Source organism: Electrophorus electricus, chromosome 21, assembly GCF_041902795.1.
Source record: "Electrophorus electricus isolate QZ-2024a chromosome 21, ASM4190279v1, whole genome shotgun sequence".
Taxonomy (NCBI): domain Eukaryota; kingdom Metazoa; phylum Chordata; class Actinopteri; order Gymnotiformes; family Gymnotidae; genus Electrophorus; species Electrophorus electricus.
The window spans coordinates 5528909-5550621 of record NC_137517.1 but is presented as its reverse complement, the minus strand read 5'-3'; the positions used below and the strand labels follow the sequence as shown (position 1 = coordinate 5550621).

The following is a 21713-nucleotide window of genomic DNA, read 5'->3' as shown; positions in this document are numbered from 1 at the left end:
CCACCTACCGTACACCTACACCAACCTTTATTAACACCACCTACCATACACCTACACCAACCTTTAACACCACCTACCGTACACCTACACCAACCTTTATTAACACCACCTACCTTATACCTACACCAACCTTTATTAACACCACCTACCGTACACCTACACCAACCTTTATTAACACCACCTACCTTACACCTACACTAACCTTTATTAACACCACCTACCTTACACCTACACTAACCTTTATTAACACCACCTATCTTACACCTACCTACCCACCTTATAGGTGCAATTCGTAGCGATATGTTTACAGAGTGTAGCTCATCTGTTGCAGTGCCCAGGATTTCAGCCAATGCTTCCTCCTGTTCTACAGACTTCTGTTTTTATCGCTGAAGTCCTGGACATTGTAAATACTAAAATCCATACTGCTTTAAATCAAATCACAGTAAGATTAAGAAGTCGGTGTTTCAAGACAGGAAGAACTACATGGCTTTAACAGCAAGTGAAAAAATTATATATTAGGCTTTTGGGCTCACAATGATTTTTTTTTACGAAGCAACATTTAGCAATTTTTCCATTTTTAGGCAACAGGCTTCAGGAGGCAGGTGAGCTATTGGTTTGAGGCTGAGGGCAACATGCCTTAGAGAACAGGGGTATTATTTTGAGGCAGAAGGCTGCAGTTTGGGGGAGACTGCTGTTCTCTTGCCCTGTGCTGAGGGGGCGTGACTGTTCTCTTGCCCCGCCTTCTATCCTGCTCCTTATATATTTATTCCCATTTCAGAACAGATTTATTCTCACTCTTCATATGTGAACCAGTGACAAATTTGCATGAGAATGCCTCCTCTATACTTAATTCATGTGTCTACTTTTTTCCACACGTATAAAAGTTTACTAACTGAAGTTCATAAGCGTATGTGTACCTTTTTATATTGTTATTAATCTATTCGGCTTTTATTGTTTCTTGATTTTTCTTTACTGTGTAGGTTCTTAAAGGAGATCAGCAGATCTAAATGTATGTGAAAAAGAATGCCAAAAGCATGACTATGTAAAACATTTTGTGGTGACTTACCTTTCAATGATGTTATTTATGGTGTGTGTGTGTGAGAGTTTAAATATAATAATGTAATGCCTTATTTAAGTCTCTGTAGAAATTATTTTTAAAATTGGTGTCTCTTTTTAATAATACAACCTTGCTCACTCAAATGGCCTTTCTAAAGAATTGTAGCGTACCCCTTTTTCATGTAGGACTAGTCGTCGATCAGGCACTGCCCTCTAGTGGCAATTATAAATAAAGTGAAAATTAGTTTTGCTTAAAAAAATAACAGCATTATATTTTACATAATTTTTTTTTTTTAATCTTTTTTTCCCCTCTGGAACAGTGATCAGAGATCTTGTCTCACTTAGCAAAGCCCAGTTAAAAGAGACATTTCCCACGGACCTACTGAATGAATATTGCTCGTCCACTCGTTTCCTGCCTGATGTACTGAGAAATGATCCTCGGTTAAGCCGCTGGGAGCATGTGCTCCTGTAGGTGGTTTTTAAAGGGCTCCCAGTAAACAGATCCCGAACTAAGGAGACACGTTGGCGTGCTCCTGCGCTCGTAGGGGAGTGGCCCGTCGGAAACGCCTCTGAGGCTCCTGAATCAGTCTGCTATTTTTCTCTTCCCTCCTCCAAAGACCGAAGAAGTGAGTAAAACTTTCCGAGGAAACATGGCGGAGAGTCGAATACTCTTATGAAACAGTTTTCGGCGACACTCATTATCGCGGACCTCCGGGACATGGTGCGCGCTTGCAGACTCCTCGCTCGAATATTTTGAAGGTAAAATGTTTTTATTTTATAATATAATAATTTTGTTTATGCCCACGGCGCAACCTGCGTGCCAGGCGCCGGCGCGCAAAGTTTGCCAAAAGGCGTCCACTGCTGTAACGATCTTGTTTTTCACAGCCAGGTCCTGTGCATGAGTGCAAATTACGCCTTGCTCGTTTTCCCCGTTATTTGTTTTTTAAGTTGTGCGAGAGTCGTCTTTGTAATCGACCGAAACGCTCGCTTTGCGGTGAGTCATGAATGAAACCCCGACGCTCCGCCGCATGTTTGTGACGGACGTTGCCGTGGTTTTTGGTTTTTGTTTTTAAGAAGGGGGGCCTCTGACTGAATTCCTCCGCAGAGACTGGGCCACGTATCGGCACTAGGGAATTTGGGTTTTTCTTCCGTCCATCACCTGCCTGCTCTCCATGGAGCTTCTGTAATGGAGAGTACCTGCAGGGATCCGGCTCCTGTAGATTCGCTCAGGAGGGTCTAGCCAAAATGTACATCTAGCTGACGATTTTATCCAAAGTGACTTACAATTATGACTGAGTACAACCTGAACAATTGAGGGTTAAGGGTCTTGCTCATTGGCGACTTGGCAGTGGTGGGGCTTGAACCAGTAACCGTCCAATTACAAGTCAAGTACCTTAACCACTGAGCTACCACTGCTCCATGAAGGCTTTTGGTGTTGGGAAAAACAGTCAACTCGCACCCAAAGTGGTGGAAGAGATTGTAGTTTAGGAAATAATGAGCTCTTGGTTTAGCATCCATGCTTTTAACTAGGCTTAATACTTAATAATTATGTTTGTTGAGGCTAGGATACACATTTTGTTGCTTAAAATTGGATTATTGTGGAATTTTTTAAACACTCAAGTAATATTTTGCCCTCTTTTTGACCAATCTCCAAGACAAAATGTGAAATTAACATTACTACTGCCACTGAAACCCTGTGGGTGTTGTGGGAACCCTCAGTGAGAGGCTCAGGTTATTTGCAGTCATTGTTAGATGACTTGGGTGTTTAAAATTCACTGCCATTTGAAACAGTCTCTGCATGCTTGTTTTCCATTCAAATGTGGCTTTTAGGTAGATTTCCTCATAGTTTCCATGCCTTCAACTCTAGTTCGCCTAAGAGCCGCATGCAGGTTGTGTTTTTTTTGTTTTGTTTTTGTTTTTTGTTAACATGCCGTAAAACCGACCTCTGGGTTCAGATGTAGGTAAATCTGACTTGTAACTGTAAAATGCATATTCAGAGTGTTCAGTAGTAGGTACAGGCCTATCTCACTTGCGCGCGCGCGCACGCGCGTGTGTGTGTGTGTGTGTGTGTGTGTGTGTGTGTGCGTGCGTGCGTGCGCATGCAGAGGAGAGAGATAAAACCACACACACAGAGCTCGTGTTTCTTTGAGCATTTTTGTCCCCACTGTTTCCAGGGTGTCAGGAAAGATAAAAGACAACAGCTGTTTTCTCTTCGTAGCCTGTCCGTTGCTTGCTTATCTTTTTATTGCTACGTCGGACTCTTGCTACCCGTCTCCATGGGTGCCAGTGTGAAGGATGGAGAGCAGACCTTTTATGTTCGTTCCAGGTAGGAATTTCTTTGACCTCAATAGTGTAAGCCAGGAAGTCCAATTGGCAGAAGTGGTTGATGTGGCCTTTCCTTGTTTGAGTTCATTTCCCATTTTGTGTGTGTGTGTGAGAGCATCTTTCTTCTTTTTGAACCTTGGACCAGACAACCCTCTTTGTTTGTTTCTAATTGAAAGGAGTAGACTGTGTAGCTCTCTCAGCAACCAAAAACCCATGACCCCACCAGACCTTGCACAAAACCATGTTTTATTTTATTCGCACTGTTGGAACCCAATTGCCTTCAACATTTTTTTCCAGCAGATAGATCCAGTGTTTGAAATTTAATCCATTTCTGCTGAAGGAGACTGGTAATCTAGAGCTGGTACACCCAAGCTGGTTTTGTCCTGCTCTGCCACCTGAATCTTTAATGGCAGGATTTAAACTTTAATGCTGATCTGGTGATCCTGTGAAGTTTCCCCTCTTTTGCGTCTGGTCCTGCACTCTGTGGCCGCGCCATTGCCAACCAGAAAGTCGCCTGCTAGTGGCGGTGGGGCCAGAGCTTGGTGGGCTCCGATCAGCAGTATGTACGGCGAATTTTGTTAGTAACCGGACAGCGATGCAGTGTTGATGTACCCTGGCATAATAGATTTTGAAAAGAAATGCTGACTGTGGGGGTTAATGTGCAAATTTCAATTTGAGGTTTTTACTCTCACTCGGTTTGAGGTTATTCTGCAGTAGCATAAGCGCCATGGCAAAGCCATTTCAGGGAATGCAAAGAAAAGAAAAATATTCTTGAATAGAATTGCCATGCACACTTATGCAGTTGCAAATTCTTTGCAGTTAATGACCTGCCTGTTGTCTCTCAGCGTTTGACATCACCATATGCCACATATTCTCCTGTGATGCTCTGCCAGCCGTACGATGCACATTCTCAGTTCCCTGTTTTTGCATTCGTGAATATGTAAACTGGAAGCGGAGCTGTCTGTAGACTGGGCCCAGCCTGTCAAGAACACACCCTTTCTCGGCCCAGAAAACCTTAGTTGTGTTGGCCATAGGTTTTGGATCTTTCTGCAAAGCATAGTGCCTCTTTTTAGGAATTTGTTTGGTTTGGGAAGTTAAAATACTTCCTTAGTTCATCCTGTTGCTACGTAACACAGTAACACTACTAAAGACAAACGAAGAATTAGTACCACATGCTGCCATGCATGTCCATCCTACAGGCTTCCACAGATGTGTGTGTGTGTGTGTGTGTGTGTGTGTGGTTTTTGTTTTTCCTTCCACAGCACACCTTCTCCATTTCATCGCTGGTCCAGGGTAATTTCCATCTCATCTTTCAGTAAAACCATCACCCCCCCACCCCTCCCCCAAAAAAGCAGGCACTTTTAGTTTTTATGCACACTTACTTTTTAGCCTGTTGTGACCTGGCCTTTCTTTTCTTGACTCTTCCTAGCGGTTTCCAGTCATCCTGTATAGAATTCCTGAGTTGTTTTTTCCTTCCTGCTTGGAAGTGCCCCTTTATCATTCTCTATTGTGGTCCAGCATGTGCAGACGGCCACGTTTTTTTTTTTTTTGTTGTTTGTTTTTGTTTTTTTCCCTACTGCTTTCTAAATGCCTCAACTAAGACGTTCTCTCTGATCAGTTTGTTCTGATTTCTCAGTTTCAGGGCTGCATGCCTTACTTGTTTTGACACATCTGTAGTCGTCCTGGCAATAGAGCAATGGACCTCAGATGCAAATGCTACATCAAGAATAAAACTTTACACTTTTTGTTAGCTGATGTGTGCGTGAGCTACATTTACACCGACAGCACTTGGCAGACGCTCATGTCCGGACTGACGCGCACAAATGCTTTGTTGTCTCCTCAGAAAACACTGATCTATTGATCTATTTGGGCTTGGGTCCAGAGATGGCCTAAATGTGCTATGCAGTATTCCGAGCTGCTTAGTGAATGTGCTTTGATCATAAGAAAAGAAAAAAAAAAGGTTTCGGAGTTGCAAAGTGCCGTGAGCACGTTAGCTAGCAAGGAAAGTACTTTGTCCTGTGCAACAGCAACAAAGTACAACCGGAACGGCGTCTGCACTGAGGTCACTCTGGGCAAAGTGTGGGATTTGCTTCGGGCAAGAGGATTTTCTCAGCTTGGCCTTGAATACCTGGCTAAAAACCCGCCCGCTCCCCATGAAGTGGTATTCTCCATGACAGAGTCCCCACGGTCATCTGGGTGAGCAGGCTTAATGATGTTCAGGAACACAAGAGGCTTTGTGAGCTTTTTGTAGTCTAACTGATTGACGTCACCCCATCCCCTCCCGTGTGTGTGTTTTTTGTTTTGTTTTTTTGTTTTTTTTTAAAGCATTTAGTGTAATGGAACATATTACTTGACTATGAGAATAGAGTAGCTAACAGCAGGGATCAGAGCACCGTGAAGTGGGTCCTAGTGTTCCAAAACAACTATAGGTGTATTGCTCAGCTACAGGGAAGAGGGCTGCTAAATGATATATAAAAATCATCATATCACCGCGTGGTCCTCATCGCATCCAGCACTGAGACACTTCTCAGGAGATTGGACCTCTGACAATACTCATAGCTCTTCACTTTCTGGAACTTCTAGATGATTGGCTCAGTTGTCCTCCTTTTATCTGTGTTAAATGCAGTCTTCAGCGGGGTTTACGGGGGAAATAACGGGCTGAGCGGTCAGGGGTGGTGAATCCCAATTTGAAGTCCAATGACGAGATCGTTATTTCTCTCAACCCTGAATCTGCAGTTATATTTTCATATAAAAGTTTCCACCTAACATGATGACACAACTCCTGAAATCTGATTGGTTTATCTGAGACACAAGCTCATACTACTACTTGTTTCACTTCAAAGTCAGTATGTGTATACTGGGATAACGTAAGTTATGTGGTGCTCACAAAATAAAAAGTCAGATTTTAAGCAGTCGTAAGGTATCGTCTTTTAATTTATCCCATCCCCACTTTGACCCGTGAGGTCTTGATTGAGATTCGCACATCAGTCACAGTTATCTCAGAAAACATTACCATGATATCAGTGGTGCGTTTAGAAGAATTTGCCCATGTGGACAAATACAAGTGACGGAATGCAGTGCAGATCTTTTGCACTATACCGTTCAGGTGCCAAGCTGTCTTTCTAATCCCCGTGTGCGCCCCCTGGTAATCGGAGTCTACAGTTGGCAGCAGGTGTCCGGAGAGGACGAAGACGCCCAGCTCCGCTGTGACCAGCTTAAGCTGGGCTTACCGTTTGACCTTGCACCCCAACGGCAACACACCCGCATGCCACTACAATAAGGAGGGCAGGACCAAATGCTTCGGACCGCTCGATCGAAGCCTCCCTGGAGTAGTGGCCCTGTACCGAGTTTTGAGGCACAGCGAGGTGTGAGTGCGACGTACAGACGCGGGGCGGACGGACAGGTTGGAGAGCTAGAGATGGCCCTGCTGCGCAGGTGTTATGGGAGTTGGAAAAAGATCCGCAACAGGTAGACTATGGTTTGAACATGTTTGGTGATGAGAAGGTTTGTTCCAGCAATGCAGTAATGAGCTTTAGTAGTTCGGGCCCTTTTAAAAATTCTCTTGGTTTTAAACATTATTTTTCTGTTTGTAGTCCATAAACAACTTTTAATATTTTGGGTGTTTTTGTGCGCTAAGCTGGATGTTTGTGAATGGTGTAAAAGCGTGTGTATGCACGCATGCGCGCCACATGAGCGTGTGCACGTGAGATCACATCAAAACAGAAATGTCCTTGATTTAAGTTCGAAAACTAGGGGGAAAAAAGTACATTCTGTAATGAACAGCACTGGTTTTATAAAGTACAAAAGACAAAGTCTTTTTTTTTTTTTTCTCCAAAACTGCAAGGCAAAAAAAGATCTGTTTTGTTGATTGAAGTATGTGGCGGATGTGTGACCTCGTATCATTGGCGAGGAGTAAATGCAAATGAGTCTGGGTGATGGCCAGCGAACCAAAGAAAGTAAGATCCAGGCAAGAGCAAGTTCATGTCAGTATTTGTACTAGATATGAAAGACTGCCGGAGTCTAAAACTCCTATTTAAAAAAGAGGAGAAAAAAAAAGACTTCCTGAAAAATGCCTTCTGATATTTCCTTAAAGATCCAGTCAGGAACAACCAAAAGGGTGCAACATTGCCCTCGGCTGTAGCTCGAAGTACGCTAACCGGGTGGGAAATGTGTTTGGTATATTTTATACTGTATTATGTCTATATATATATATTACACATTTGCTGTGGTCAGGGTTGGGTAGTAATGCTACCCAGAATGCTGTTCTGTGATCAGGATACCAAAAGGTAACTAACTATCCTGTAGCAGTAAGCAGTAACATGGATAACACGTATATTTGAAAAATGTGGTTACTAGCAGGCTCATGGTTTTTCTTTTTTTGAAATTGAGTGAACGGTTGCCATGTCGAGTGTTGCACTGCAACAGAATCAGATCCACTTTACTCCTGAGTGCGTTTTGAGTCTATTCATTCCCTTGTGATTTCTGACAGGAAGCACTTTTGCATTCGTGAGATTCTACTTGTGACATTCACGCCTTTTCTTTGCTTGCATTAATGTACACAACACAATTTCAGAGGGATTAGCTTTGTTGATGTAGGGATTTGTTTCAATGTGGATGCGAGATTTTTATACACGGGATTTGTTTCATGGACACGGTGTTTCTTTTGACTAAGTGTCAAGTAAAGTTCTTGACGAAATAAGTCGAGGACAATGAACATTAATAAACATGAAGTTAACGTTCCAGTGTTGGCCAGATGGCTGATTTTCATCTGAAGTCCCTGGGGCCAGATGTTATAGCCCATATAACAATAAACACCAACAGTAATACAACCTCTATATAAACAGTTTTAAAAAACATTTTATACACAGGCAAGCAAACTTTTTAATCTTGTTGACGGGGCTTAGTATTTAACAATTCATGTGAAAAAATCCTGGTTGGCAAGTAGCAATTTTCTTAAATTACATATAAAAGCAGTTTTGCTATTAGGAATGTGAAAGGGCAAAATATTCCAAAAATGTGCCGATGTCATTGAAGAGGCCATGATGGGTTTTCCTAAAAGGAAAGAGACGGCTTCCTCTTGAAATTGATCTGAAAACCCTCAGTTCGGGAGTTCAACTTGGTACACACACCAAGCGAAAGTGGTGTTGAGCCATATGGAATCTTACAGTTTGCAAATGCTTGCCTTGTTTATCATTTATCACTTATCACTTTTCCCAGCTCTTAAAGTTGGGCTTAGCATGAATCTTATAATGACATGTAATTGCTTAGCATTTAAATGAACATGTTTTCTTAAGTAGATCTGCAATGTGTCTGCAGTGCAGCTATTTTTAAATAAATGTCCCCAGGTAACCAAAAAACAAACTTCCAGAGAAATAACTACAATAAAAAATCCTTTGAGGCCAGGGGGAAAGAGCAATTGATGCCTATTATCTCATTTAATCGGCCATTCCCTCATGAAATGAATTTTCATCTGTGCGCAGTTGCAGATTATTAAAACAGCCGGTCACCGATGCTGAATCTTTGTCCTGCAGTTATTACATAACATGATGCTTGCACTCTGGTGGGTGGAAGTGAAGAATCAAGATTATGATCAGACTTTCAAGATGCATCCCTTCCTAAGCGCATGCACGACCGAACTTTGTCCTGTTCAGTATGAACAGTTCTGTCCTAAACATAAAAGCAGACTGCCAAAACTCTAAACTTGTGTGGGATACACTGGAGCCTGCCAGTTTCACAGGACTGGAGGAATCAGGCATGATCCAGCAAAGGGTCTTTTCAGCAGGCCTGGACTTCTGCAGAAGGGACGCGTTTATGTGGATAACTTTAACACGTCTGCTGAGTACAGGAATCGGCACAGAGAAACTGCAGGAACTCGCTGGTGACCATCGCGGCTGGCACCGTGGTGGACTAGTGTTTCGAAACTCGTTAGCAGTTAATGGGTTAAAAAGTAATGAGAGTACCTTCCTTTAATACAGTAATAATTTGGATTGGGTTACAGATACATTTTAATAGGTAATCAGGAATCTGTAACAGAATCCGTTTTTAAAGTAACCATCCCATCCCTGACCATTGTTGGTATTGAAAAGGAAGCAGAAGCCTTTATTGTGGTGGTACTGAAAACAGACCTGCGATTTGAGCCATGGAGACCAATCATTGGAGACCAAATGAAATGATCTAAGTGCCTGTGTGCGTGCGTGTAGATCGCTGGAGTCTCTGTGGACTTGGGCCGAGATAAGCGGTCGCAGCGGGTCACAGAGTGCCCCCATGTGACCTCATTCCTTACATTCCTCCACTCGGGCTGCAACCTACAGCTGCTGGTGAATCGATTTGCACCGAATGAGCTTGGTTGTCTGCAAAAGTCAGTCTCGACGATCGTTCATATGCAAGCACATCCGCACACGCGTGGTGAGCGAGCGACACACTGAAAAGGTGGGTGTGGTGATTGCGGTGTTTATTGTCAATTGTATCACTCCTTTCATTCCCACCCTCTGCAACACTCAAGTCAAGATTTCTTTGTCATGCAAGTATATAATTATATTTTTAAAAATAGCTATTAAAAAGAACACATTGCAAAATGAAACTGCATCACAGTTTGGGTTAGCAGATAAAAGGGTAGCAGATAAAAACAAGGAACTAATAATAAAATGGGAATTGCAGGAATATAGAGTGTTGTGCATAAATTTGAACAATAAATAAAATCCTTTACAATCTAAAATAATACACATTCAGTTGGGAACCATTCAGGATTCAGTCATTTCTGCTGTTCCATCTTCCACTGTGTTCAAGAGACTGAAGGCAGTACTGCATGCTGCAGTATTTCCTGCTCAGGGGGGTACAGGTCCTGAAGGGTGGATGGAGTCTTCCATTATCCCGGTGTGTGGACCCAAAGATTCCCTCCGCTATCCTTACTGCCCTCCTCAGGGCGTTTTGTCTGAGACGTTCCAGCTCTCAATCTACAGACAAATATATCTGGTCAAGACGCTCTCTATGGTGCCTCCGTAGACAGTGGAGAGGATTGATGTGTTCGGATGTGCTCTCTTAAGAGTGGTAGGGTACAGGGACCAGGTCAGGTTATCAGCAGCAAGCACCCCGAGGAACTTGGTATGTTGTATTAATTGGCAATTCAAAAACACCAGCCAATGGTATAAATGGTTAACAGAGCAATTCATTACAAAAACCTTTTGTCTAAGTTCACTGCACAAAATGGCTATTGGTTGGACATACAATTTGTTTTTTGCAGAACTACCCAGGCCACATAGGTTGGGCTAAAACATACATGGCCAATAAACTACTTGTGAGAGAAACGTTAATTGTTTTTTACTTGTTTAGTGCTTTTCTTAGATGTGTGTGAGTTACTGTGTTATTGTATGTAGTGGTTTTCAAACTGTATACAATAATTTGAGGGGTGTGTGTGGGGGGTTGACACCCCTTAGAAGTGGCAGGGGAAATGGCTATGTACAGCATCTCGGAAGTTTCAGTCCACCACAAGGTTTCCTTACTGTCCGAGTCCTTGCACGGAAAACACAACAATGGAGCCTCTCCTCCATCCTGCCATCCAGTAGGTGGAATTAATTCTCATTGGCTGTCTGCTGCAGTCTTTAAACACAACCTGAAGACTCATCTCTTTTAAAAGCACTTGAATGTAACATTCATGCACTTATAGGAAGTCTTTATATATGCACTTGAACTGTCTTATCTAGGAATTATCTTGTATTATATTGCATTGTATTTCTTAATTTAGATTGCAGCCCTGACTCTTGTGTATGGCAGTGTCTTGGTTTAAGGGAATTTATGAATGAATCCATTTGTTGTTTTGAAGGATTTCTTAGGCGACAGCTAAGCAGTGTCGTATGTTGCTCTGGATAAGAGCTTTAAGGTAAACAGAAAATTGAGATTGCTGTGGCGTGACGCTGGAGGGCAAGATTCAGGCGAACTCGTCCAGAAACTCAAACCAGAACTCCAGAGACCCGTGGGTGTAAGGAACAGCACCATTCTGGCAATGGACAGAAATACGTTTTAATCTGTATTTTGAAGAAGTTGAACGTGAAGTAATTGTTCGTACACTGTGACTAACCATGAAACTGTGACATCGTATGAACGGGGTTTTTTTAGGGCGGGGGGAAGAAGAGTGTCACTGCTTGTGTGTATTTGCTCTTTTCGCAAGTGTGTGTTATGTAAGGTTCCATTTGAAAGAGAAGGGAAAACGAGATTTATTTACCTGAGATTTTCCCTATCTCGGAAACTGGAAACCAGATATGGTGCTTGGCCTGTTTTGAATTCTTTTGCCCGTCTTTTGACATTCTTTTTTTCATCAACATGACTTGGAAACTTTCCAAACTTTCCAAGTATTTCGTCCAGCGTCTGCGTTTCCTGGCTGTGTGTGTGTGTGTGTGTGTGTGTGTGTGTGTGTATTTTGTTTGACTGCCAAAGCTGAGTCAGACAGACCCAGTGAGCTCAGCTGACGGTCATACGGATGATGACGCATCACAGAACATCTTTTTTTTTTTTTTTTTTTTTCCCCCACTTTGCGCTCACGCTGATCCGCCTCTTCCCCTGCCCACCGCTCTAATCCCACTCTGACTTTGTCGACCTGTGCTGCCCCCTGTAGGATGGAGGCCTCATGTCTGGAGCTGGCTCTAGAGGGCGAGCGTCTGTGCAAGTCGGGAGACTACCGGGCGGGCGTCTCCTTCTTCGAGTCGGCCATCCAGGTGGGCACGGAGGACCTGCAGATTCTCAGTGCCATCTACAGTCAGCTCGGGAACGCCTACTTCCACCAGCAGGACTACACTAAAGCGCTGGAGTTCCACCACCATGATCTCACCCTCACCAGGTGCGCTTCTGCAATGTTCTCGGACACATTTAAAGGGTATCGGCACAACAAGGGTCGTTTTCCATTAAACTGTGTTGCTCTCCAAATGGCTTCATTCCCTCACACCGTCCCAATCACTAAGATCCTCAGGCATCGGCCTGTTTTACATTCCACACACCACGCTGTCCACCATAAGAGCAAGGTTATATAGAGCTACTGCCCCTCAACCCCCCCCCCCCCCCCCATTTTGGGGCTAGATCATTAAAGTTTGTTATTAATGTTGATGGTATTGTTCTTTTTATTTTTATTTCAATATTCTACCTATATATTTTTTTCTCTTCTCAGAACAATTGGAGATCAACTGGGAGAAGCCAAAGCTAGTGGTAACCTTGGAAACACACTTAAAGTTCTGGGTCGATATGAGGAGGCTGCAGCTTGTTGCCAGAGACACCTTGATATTTCTAGAATGCTCCACGACAAAGTTAGTGTGTCTTTATGTCTGCATTAATGAAGTTTCTTTTAGCATGTGATAAAGTATAATGGCAAAAGTTGTGCTGTTCAAAGAAGTGTTGTGAAATTCTCAACAGAAAATACTTTAAAAACACCTTTTGAAATGACCTGTAACCATATTTCCAAACTATTTTAAGAGTCCATAAACTTTAGTTTAAATTGTAGGCGTCAATCCATTTTAGATATGTCATCAGTAGTGGTTGTTTGCCTCAAGACTGAAGTGTGTGTGTGTGTGTGTGTGTGTGTGTGTGTGTGTGTGTGTGTGTGTGCGTGCGTGTGTGTGGTTTTGGTAGGTGGGGCAGGCACGGGCCCTCTATAATTACGGGAATGTGTACCACGCCAAGGGGAAGAACATATGTTGGAGTGGGGCTGACCCTGGAGACTTCCCTGAGGAAGCTCGCACTGCTTTGAGGAAAGCTTCAGAGTACTATGAGTAAGTGCGTATGCGTGTTTTGTAAAATACAGTTTACTAGCACACATTTACTGAAAGCAAACAAATGATATAAAAAAAAAAAAAAAGCTGTTAGAATCTTACGCAAGGTTGTAAAAAAAAACCTTCATTACGAAGCTTGTCCTTATTTGTCTGTGCATGTCTGTGCAGTTAAGTTTCTGCCGTCCTGTAGTAGTACCGTCCAATCAGATCACTTGTGCGTTGACCATGCATCAGTTTGCGACCTGAATTAATCCTAATTTTCGTAACAGAATCTCAGTGTCCAGGTCTAGCATCGGTCTGGGATAAGGAACCTATTACTCTCAGCTAAGTTAAAGACACAATATGTCTTTATTTAAAGCTCAAATAGGGCATCAAGGCAAGTCTTTGTAACTGCTAGGTACATGTTGACAGTCACCTGCATACATAGGAGCTCTTTAATTGACATTCTGTTCACTGTTCATTTGGAGAATTCAGACCTTTTTTTAAGTATATTTGCCAACTCAAATATTGAGTACAATTCATTGTACGTTTTAAAAAATGTTTCAAAGGCTTACGCATGTCATATAGAAATGAATGATTCTTTTTTTTTTTGTTAAAGAATCACTGTGTACAAAACATGGTTGCATGTGTATATCAGACGCAGTGGTATGCAGGGTCGGTCAGAGCTGGATTTAACATGGCAAAAGTGATTCTGTGGTTAGAAAGCGACCACGGATGAAAGGCAATCGGATGACTGACAACCAGAGGTGTAACGATGCCCTCTGCTCATGATTCAATACGATTCACGATACTGTGCTGACAATTTGATTCTCAAACTGAATTTGAAATTTGAAACATTAGATTTTTTTTTCTGTATTAAGTGTTGAAACAATGCAAATGCAAAAAAAAAAGGAACAGAAGTTTACAATTGTAAACAAAACGTACCGTAAACAAATGTAGTTTCATCACAGATTAAATAACCAAGAGTAAACATCCCTTTTTATTTCTGAAGCATAAACACTGCAAAATCCAGTGTAAATATTAAACAAGTTTTATTACCCTGAAAATACAAGATGAAAAAAGGAAACATGGTTTATAACACGCTATTGAACCAAAACGTGCTATTGTAATGGCTTTGCCTTTGGTCAAGTGCGACCTCTGGTGTTGAAACAATGCAACTGCATTAGATATGTTCCGTTTATTGTGCCATCATCTATTGCCATGATGCACATTGTCTCATTTATGCATCGCAATGAATTCTCTTGTCATTGCACTCCTAACAACAGATAGCGACTAGGCTATAAGCTCATCTACTCATAAACCTACTCATCCCAGTTATGTGGTGATTTGTTTGGTGTTTTTCATTTCTGTTCAGGGCGAACCTGTCTATCGTGAAGGAGCTGGGGGACAGAGCCGCCCAAGGGAGAACGTACGGTAACCTTGGCAACACTCAGTACCTGCTCGGAAACTTTCAGAATGCTGTCCTGGCTCACGAACAGGTACGCGTCCATCCTGAAACGTGCTGCTGTTTTATGAAACCTGTGTATAAACGCTCTTAGGAAACCTCATTGCAAGGATATCCACGTGTTCCCATTGCAGTGCGTTACGCACATGCTCACAGTCATCCCGCGTCCCCTACGCAGGTGATCACGGTGCAATCGAACGCGCAGATCCGGAAGAAGCGCATTTAAGCGTTAACATGAGCGGTGGAGGCAATGCTAAGGGAGGTTCGGTTTATGTTCCTAGCGTCTCCTCATCGCCAAGGAGTTCGGAGACCGGGCTGCCGAGAGACGGGCATACTGTAACCTGGGAAACGCCTACATCTTCCTGGGCCAGTTTGAGGTGGCGGCCGAGCACTACAAGTAAAGTTCGATGTTTGTTTCTTTCGGTTCCTACATGCAGCCTAACATTTGGTCTAAACGTCTCAGCTGAACTTTTTTTAGCACCACTTTCGTCAACAGTCCAGTTCAGGAAATGCAGGGGCGAGGTTTGGCCATCTGGTAGCGTTTTCCGTCTCTTTTGTGTCTTATTTGACCGGCTGTGCACAGACGCACGCTGCAGCTGGCCCGGCAGCTGAGGGACAGAGCGGTGGAGGCACAGGCCTGCTACAGCCTGGGCAACACCTACACCCTCCTGCAGGACTACGAGAGAGCCATTGACTATCACCTCAAACACCTGGTCATCGCACAGGACCTGAGGGACAGGTAAAAAAGCCGGTGCTGCCGTGTATGAGGATGAACCGCCCGCGCACACACACACACGCACACACACACACACAGACTGACACTGTCAGTGTGCTGCAGTCTGCTGAGCACAGCAAGCATGCAGTACAAAAATAAACCCAGAGCCATGAGCACAAACCAGCCCTATCCTCATGTCCACAAGCTTCAGTGAAAACCATAACACGCACACACGGGCAATACACAGTGTTAAGTTGTAATGTGTTTGTGAGGTAGAATGTGATGATATTCCTCTTATTTTTCATAATTCATATACTTCAAGAGAAGCATATAGAAATAACAAGAATAATTCAAGAATAACATTTTTTCACGTGTCCTTCATCCATGTTGGAGCAGCGTTAAAAGCCAACACGTCCAAACACCCACTCATAAAAACTGTAGCTGAGCATAAATACTGGGACGATCAAAAACATTTGAAAGAGAGACTTTCAGTTACTTGAAGACTTACTTCAGTACTACTTCAATCACTGTAATATCATTGCATAGTGAGTGTTGTACTTTTATAACTGTATGGTGCCTCTCTTTCCTGTGTGCGTGTGCGTGTGTGTGCGTGTGTGTGCGTGTGTGTGTGTGTGTGTAGGATAGGCGAAGGGAGAGCTTGCTGGAGTTTAGGGAACGCCCATACAGCTCTGGGAAATCACGAACAGGCCTTACACTTTGCAGAGAAACATCTGGAGATCTCTAAAGAGGTGTGTGCGTGAGTCTGTGTGCGTGCATGTGCACGTGTGTGCATGATTCTCTGTCTTGTCCATATGCAAGGTCAGACCACTGGAAGCAGATTCCAGGAAATGCTCAACGTATTAAGAGTCCAGCAGAGCTACACAACCCACATCAGTATGTAACAAGCATTACCATCGTGTGTGTGTGTGTGTGTGTGTGTGTGTGTGTGCGTGTGTGTGCGCGCATCAGATCGGAGATCGTAACGGGGAACTGACGGCCACGATGAATGTCTCGGACCTGCAGCTGGTCTTGGGCCTGACACAGAACAACAGCACCACCTATACAGACGGCCTCCACAACCATACCAGCGGGAGCAGCAGTCCCCATGGTAACACTACTCTGCCCACCCATTCGTCCATCCAGCCACTCCTCCAGGGTCGTGGTGCACCCCTCCACCTCGTCTGGTTCATTCTTTTCCATTTTCCACACATTTCTTCTGTCCATCTACTGATCTCGTCCAATGTCCTTTTAACGAATGGCTTTGTTCCTCTCAAAACGCTGTCCGTGCAGGACCTTCGCCGTGGATGGGTTTTGCTCTGGTTATAAGAGAACATGGTGCGGTTTGACCGACAGCTGCCTGAGCTCTGTGTGCTTCTGCCTCCGCAGTGAAACCCAGGACGGGCCGGAGACCAAGCATGGAGAACATGGAGCTTATGAAACTCAGTCGAGACAAGAGTCCTGTGAGTCCACACGCGTGCACACATGCGCGCGCACACACACTCCTGACGTATTCCATAATTTGTGTGTGTGTCTGTGTGTGGACGCTGTATAGGGGCCAGCTGATGATGACGACACCGCTCCCAAGCAGCCTAAACCTTCCCCCATAGCCAAGACCTCCTCCAAGCTGTTCTTCATCAATCGCTTCAAAAGCAAGAAACAGAAGCCCATTGGAGGAAGCCCCAATAAAATGCACCCAGACCAAACGAGCCCTCCCCGTTCACCCCAGCTAGAGCCAAAGGTGCTCGCTCCCTCATCCATTCTCTCATTTATTCACTCTTTCATACATCATGCATTCATTTGTTTGGAACCTTGCAAGTGTTGGATCGATTGCTCTAGAAACGCTTTACTTTGTAGCTGTTGGCTAGTGGGCGCTGGAAACAGCCAGGCTGCAAAGCTAACCTCCCTCCCTCCCTCTGTAAGGACGCGCCAGACAATCTGAGCGACGAGGGCTTTTTTGATCTCCTCAGCCGTTTCCAAGGCAACCGGATGGATGACCAGCGGTGCACCTTGGCGGGCCACTCGAGCCGAGCCTCCACCCCATCCCTGTCTGCAGCCGTTAGGAATTGTGAGCTAATCCTACCCCGTGACCTCTGTGACTGTTGTGTCTGTAAAAAAAAACAAAACCTAATTTTCTACGGGGAATCAGTGCTGAACTGACAAAGCGCCTCCGTAATGTTCTTAACTGTGTGGGTTCCTCAGTTTCTAATACTTAGATTGGCTTCACAACCTGAAACTTTTAACAGTCTATTTCTGCATCCATAGTGGAGGCCTCAGACCAGCCTGGGCATTTCCTAGACCTGCTGGCCAGCTCGCAGAGCCAGCGGCTGGACGAGCAGCGGGCGAGCGTGAGCGGCCTGCCAGGCCTGCGCTTGGACAAGTCGGCCAGCCAGGCCGTGCTCAGCCAGCTCATAGCCGGCAGCAATGGCAGGGAGACGAACGAAGATTTCTTCGACATGCTCATCAAGTGCCAGGTGAAGCGTACCGCCACCCACACCTGTCTGACGAGGGGATAAAACGTTGTAGTGGTGAGGTTGTCGCGTAGTGTGTGTGTGTGTGTGTGCTCTGCTGCTTAGCACGAAATAGGTTGCCTAACTCTGCGTTCGCTTATTTTCAGGAAACGTTCTTTAATGTAAATTCACATGGACATGTTTCTCCAGTTTCCATATTGCAGAAATTAAACCTCGTTAGGGCAGTGCAAGTTACCTCAGATTTTTGGACACTAAATGTGCTTTGTGCTTGAACGCGTTCTGAACACGATTGAACAGCTGCAGGCACCTTCTCAGATTCTTCTCAGATTCCCAAAATGCAGAGCTCTTTTTTTTTTTTCCCTTTTTCTTGAGTAAAAGAATTCCGAAATGTATTGACCAGACCAATCAATGCTTTCTCAGGGTTCCCGTCTGGACGACCAGAGGTGCGCCCCTCCTCCACCCCCGGCACGAGGCCCCACGGTCCCAGACGAGGACTTCTTCAGCCTCGTCCTCCGCTCACAAGCCAAGCGCATGGACGAACAGCGCGTCATACTGCCCCCCGACCCCACCCCTGCCCACCTCAACCCAGACTGAGCCGGGCCGCGGACACCACGTCTAGCGATGAGGGGTGGGCGTGGGGAGGTGGGGCTTTAGGACCCAGGTGCTTATGAGGCTCCTCATTTTCTCACAGAGCGCAAAAAAGGCCTCGCTCAGTTGGTCAAAAATGAGAAGCAGCGGAAAGCCAGAACGTGTGCGTTAGAAGATTATAGAGGACTGCTGTCAGTTTTATTTCGGTGCATGACGATGAAGGATCATCAAACACTCGATCCGCCTTTCGAGGAGTTCCCCGACCCCTTTCTACTCCCACCCCAAAAAAAGCACAGTGGAGACACGGATGAAGTTTTAAGAACAAGAACAATGAGTCAAAGACTGTAATGTTAAGATAATTTGCGAGTGAGAGGGAAGCGTCGCATCAGGTTTGGGAAACTCGTTCTTTAGTAAATATTTGGAAGGATTGTCTGCTGGATTACGGAGCGGTTAGGAGTGTGGCGGGGTTTTACGCAGGATCGGGACAAAGCTACCGTCTTATCCTCAGGGTCTGAACACTACACACTGTGTCTGAATATTTGTTTATATTCCGTTCTCCCGAGGGGTTCCTGGCTGAGGACAAAGACCTTCATGCAGATTTTTAACTAACATGGTAGATTTTATGATTTCATGTAATCAGGGATCACCTTTTTCCCATAGTATATTTTGACTTGCTTTATATTGTTTCTTAAGTATGTTCACGAAGTTTGAAATTGGGTAATATTCTTGGAAGTCAGAGAAGACAACATATGCTTGACAAAAAAAACCCCAAACAAATTTAGTTATTGTCTCTATTTTTACATCATATTTTAGGTGGTGCAGAGAATAAAAGAATTCTACTGGGAAAAGCCTGACCGTCTTTTTTCTTAATTCACACATTTGCGAGACAAATGACGTTCATTTTAATTGAATGTACTGGTGCGTGTTCATCGAAAGAAAAGAGTTCTGGCACATGAAGTTATGTTAGCGCAGTTTCTTCTTTTATGCCAATCCAAGAGAAGAACAAGCATTATTCATCATTAAGCTACAGCAGTGTGTTTTATACCAAAGTTTACCAAACACCAGCAGTAAAGACCCACTCTGTGCAAGGGCGCCCCCTCTGACTGGTGTGGGTCTGGTGGGAGAGGCTTCTGGTGGGTTTTCTGCTCCAATATCCCTCGGAAGCTAAAGAACGCCGTACTGAACTGCAGGACCGGCGTGCGGGGCCTCCTATATTGAACCTGGATGAGATTTCTGCCGTCCCCTGAGGTAACGCTTCTTCATAATCCGTTCGCATACTGCTATCCCATGACCCCAAACCTTTTAAATATGGGAACAGATGACAGAAACTTAAGGATTTTTGGTTTATTTTTTTATGATGTGCGGTACTAAGCGATTTGTTATGTTCCATGTTGCGCATATTAATTATTCTGTAATTCAATCTTGCCTGCCATAAATGGGAATGAAGGATGGCCTCTTCACAAACTTCGCTTGCTAATCCAGGAAGGTGTTGGGCGTCTCCCACTTGCTGTTATCAAACATCGCTGAGGCTGGATTGGGAATAATCTCTGTGCCCTGGAAAAATGTATTAAAATATGAAAGAAAGGTAAAGGAGATATTTGCTCGTCAATTATATATTACAGGCCATCTTAAGCCTTCACTTGCGTTGCCTAAAACAATCAGTATGCTAGAAAACGTCATGCATTTTTATTTTTATTAGTGAATATCTACTTTGTGTCTCTGCAATAACTCCTCATATGGAGGCTGAGTGGACCGATGTTTCAAATCTGGATCTCACGATTGACCGCATCATGGCTACTGGAAAAAATCAGTATTGTTTAGGAATGATTAATTACCATCTACATGGCTTTTTAAAGTCATATCTTAACTTAAGTTAAATGATGGCATCTACTTTACCCTGCACCTCTGTGTGTTTGGCCATGTAGAGGAAGCCCCGGCCCAGGGCAATGATGGCGGCTTCAGATCCAGCTTCAAACACGTCGGCACCTGGAACCGTGTTACCAGGTTCTCCTCATGGAGCCCTGCTACAACATGTGCTGTGCTCTGGGGAGGAAAATGAAATCGCACCCCCCAAAAAAAACCCAAAACAGTGCTGTAATCAGGGCCTTTTTGCACATAACTGCATTCAGTACTGTGAAAGGCAAAAATAATAAATATTTAAAAAATTTAAAATTACAACTTGGAGCAGCTTCATGTTGGTCACATAACCACTTCTGTGAAAGTTTATATTTTCAGCACTGTATTTCCTGTACATGAGGAGGGGTCTCTGTTGCATTTTTTAAAAATGGTTTATTATGGATTATTGGTTTTGATTTTTTATCATTTACATTCCTTGCAGTCCATGTACAGTCATATTATCTAAACATGGCAGATAAGAGCTGTGTTGGATATATGGAGACCTGAACCCTCCGTGAGCTCTTCAAACAGCTGTGTCCTCATTCAGAACCGCTGGTCAGGGCACTCGCGATGGCCAAACCCCAGAGAGCAGACGAAGGCCACTCCAAAGCTGGTGATCAGATGCAGACTGAAGGGTTTTACTGTAGAAGGCACGCACGGTACGAAATGATCGTCACAGTGGCAGGTCTGCAGTTACGAGGTTCCTCCTTGTGCTTCCTGACAGACATTTTTAAGATGTGGTGATAAAAAAAACTCAATAAAATATCAAATGTTTAAGTTCTGCTCGTGAGGGGCTGAAGAGCTGAACCAAATGTGTTACAGCAAGGAAGACACTGTAGTGTTTTTCTACTAGTCTTGGATGAGTTAATGTTAAGGAAGACACAGTGTAGTGTTTTTCTACTAGTCTTGGATGAGTTAATGTTAAGGAAGACGCAGTGTAGTGTTTTTCTACTAGTCTTGGATGAGTTAATGTTAAGGAAGACGCAGTGTAGTGTTTTTCTACTAGTCTTGGATGAGTTAATGTTAAGGATGCTTCGCAGTTCGAGGGCAGTGTCACGTGGGAGTTGTAGTGGGTGATGTGAGATCTCTCAGCAGAGCTTTTCAAACTTCCCCTGACAGTGATGCTCCATCTAATTCTTTCTACTCATCCTCCCTTTATTCATCATTTACTCATCAAAATCTAATTTTTAGGATTTTCCTAAAACAAGCCTGTATTTTCATTATTTCCCAACTAATAATAAATTTGATTTTCCAGTCTCCATGTATCAGATGCATTATCTTTCCTTCTTTTAGGGATATAAATTACCACCACAGACCTTGATCCCTCCTCAGCTAGTCGGATCTGGGAAATAGCTGGTGCAGATTATCCAAAACTTTCAGCAGTTTTATGCAATGTAGTATGTCTGTATTATTATTTGGCAGTTATAGTGCACACACATATCAAACCTCTCCAGCACAAATATGCTATT

The 21713-nt window shown here is 43.8% G+C and overlaps 1 protein-coding gene across 2 annotated transcripts; it reads left to right on the top strand.

Moving 5' to 3' along the window:
• The first annotated feature begins 1391 nt into the window (after nt 1–1391).
• On the top strand, nt 1392–19196 carry gpsm2l (G protein signaling modulator 2, like). 2 transcript variants are annotated; one of them, XM_027028916.3, is made up of 14 exons: nt 1392–1815; nt 11990–12211; nt 12536–12671; nt 12994–13133; nt 14488–14611; nt 14859–14974; nt 15161–15316; nt 15933–16041; nt 16262–16400; nt 16679–16752; nt 16845–17030; nt 17213–17357; nt 17555–17763; nt 18181–19196. In XM_027028916.3, the coding sequence occupies exons 2-14, from the start codon at nt 11991–11993 to the stop codon at nt 18352–18354; spliced, it is 1929 nt and encodes a 642-aa protein (XP_026884717.2). In that variant the 5' UTR covers nt 1392–1815; nt 11990; the 3' UTR covers nt 18355–19196. The 2 variants fall into 2 exon arrangements, with proteins under 2 accessions (XP_026884717.2, XP_081560674.1); XM_081704548.1 differs by lacking the exon at nt 1392–1815 and adding an exon at nt 6703–6849.
• The last annotated feature ends 2517 nt before the right edge of the window (nt 19197–21713 follow it).

What these genes read in the sequence shown, in the direction of transcription:
- gpsm2l (XM_081704548.1), top strand. Translation starts at nt 6,800, where the DNA reads ATGGCCCTGCTGCGCAGGTGTTATGGGAGTTGGAAAAAGATCCGCAAC. An exon ending in CTAGAATGCTCCACGACAAA is followed by an intron (nt 12,672 to 12,993) that starts GTTAGTGTGTCT and finishes TGGTTTTGGTAG; the next exon opens with GTGGGGCAGGCACGGGCCCT. An exon ending in CTGTCCTGGCTCACGAACAG is followed by an intron (nt 14,612 to 14,858) that starts GTACGCGTCCAT and finishes TTATGTTCCTAG; the next exon opens with CGTCTCCTCATCGCCAAGGA.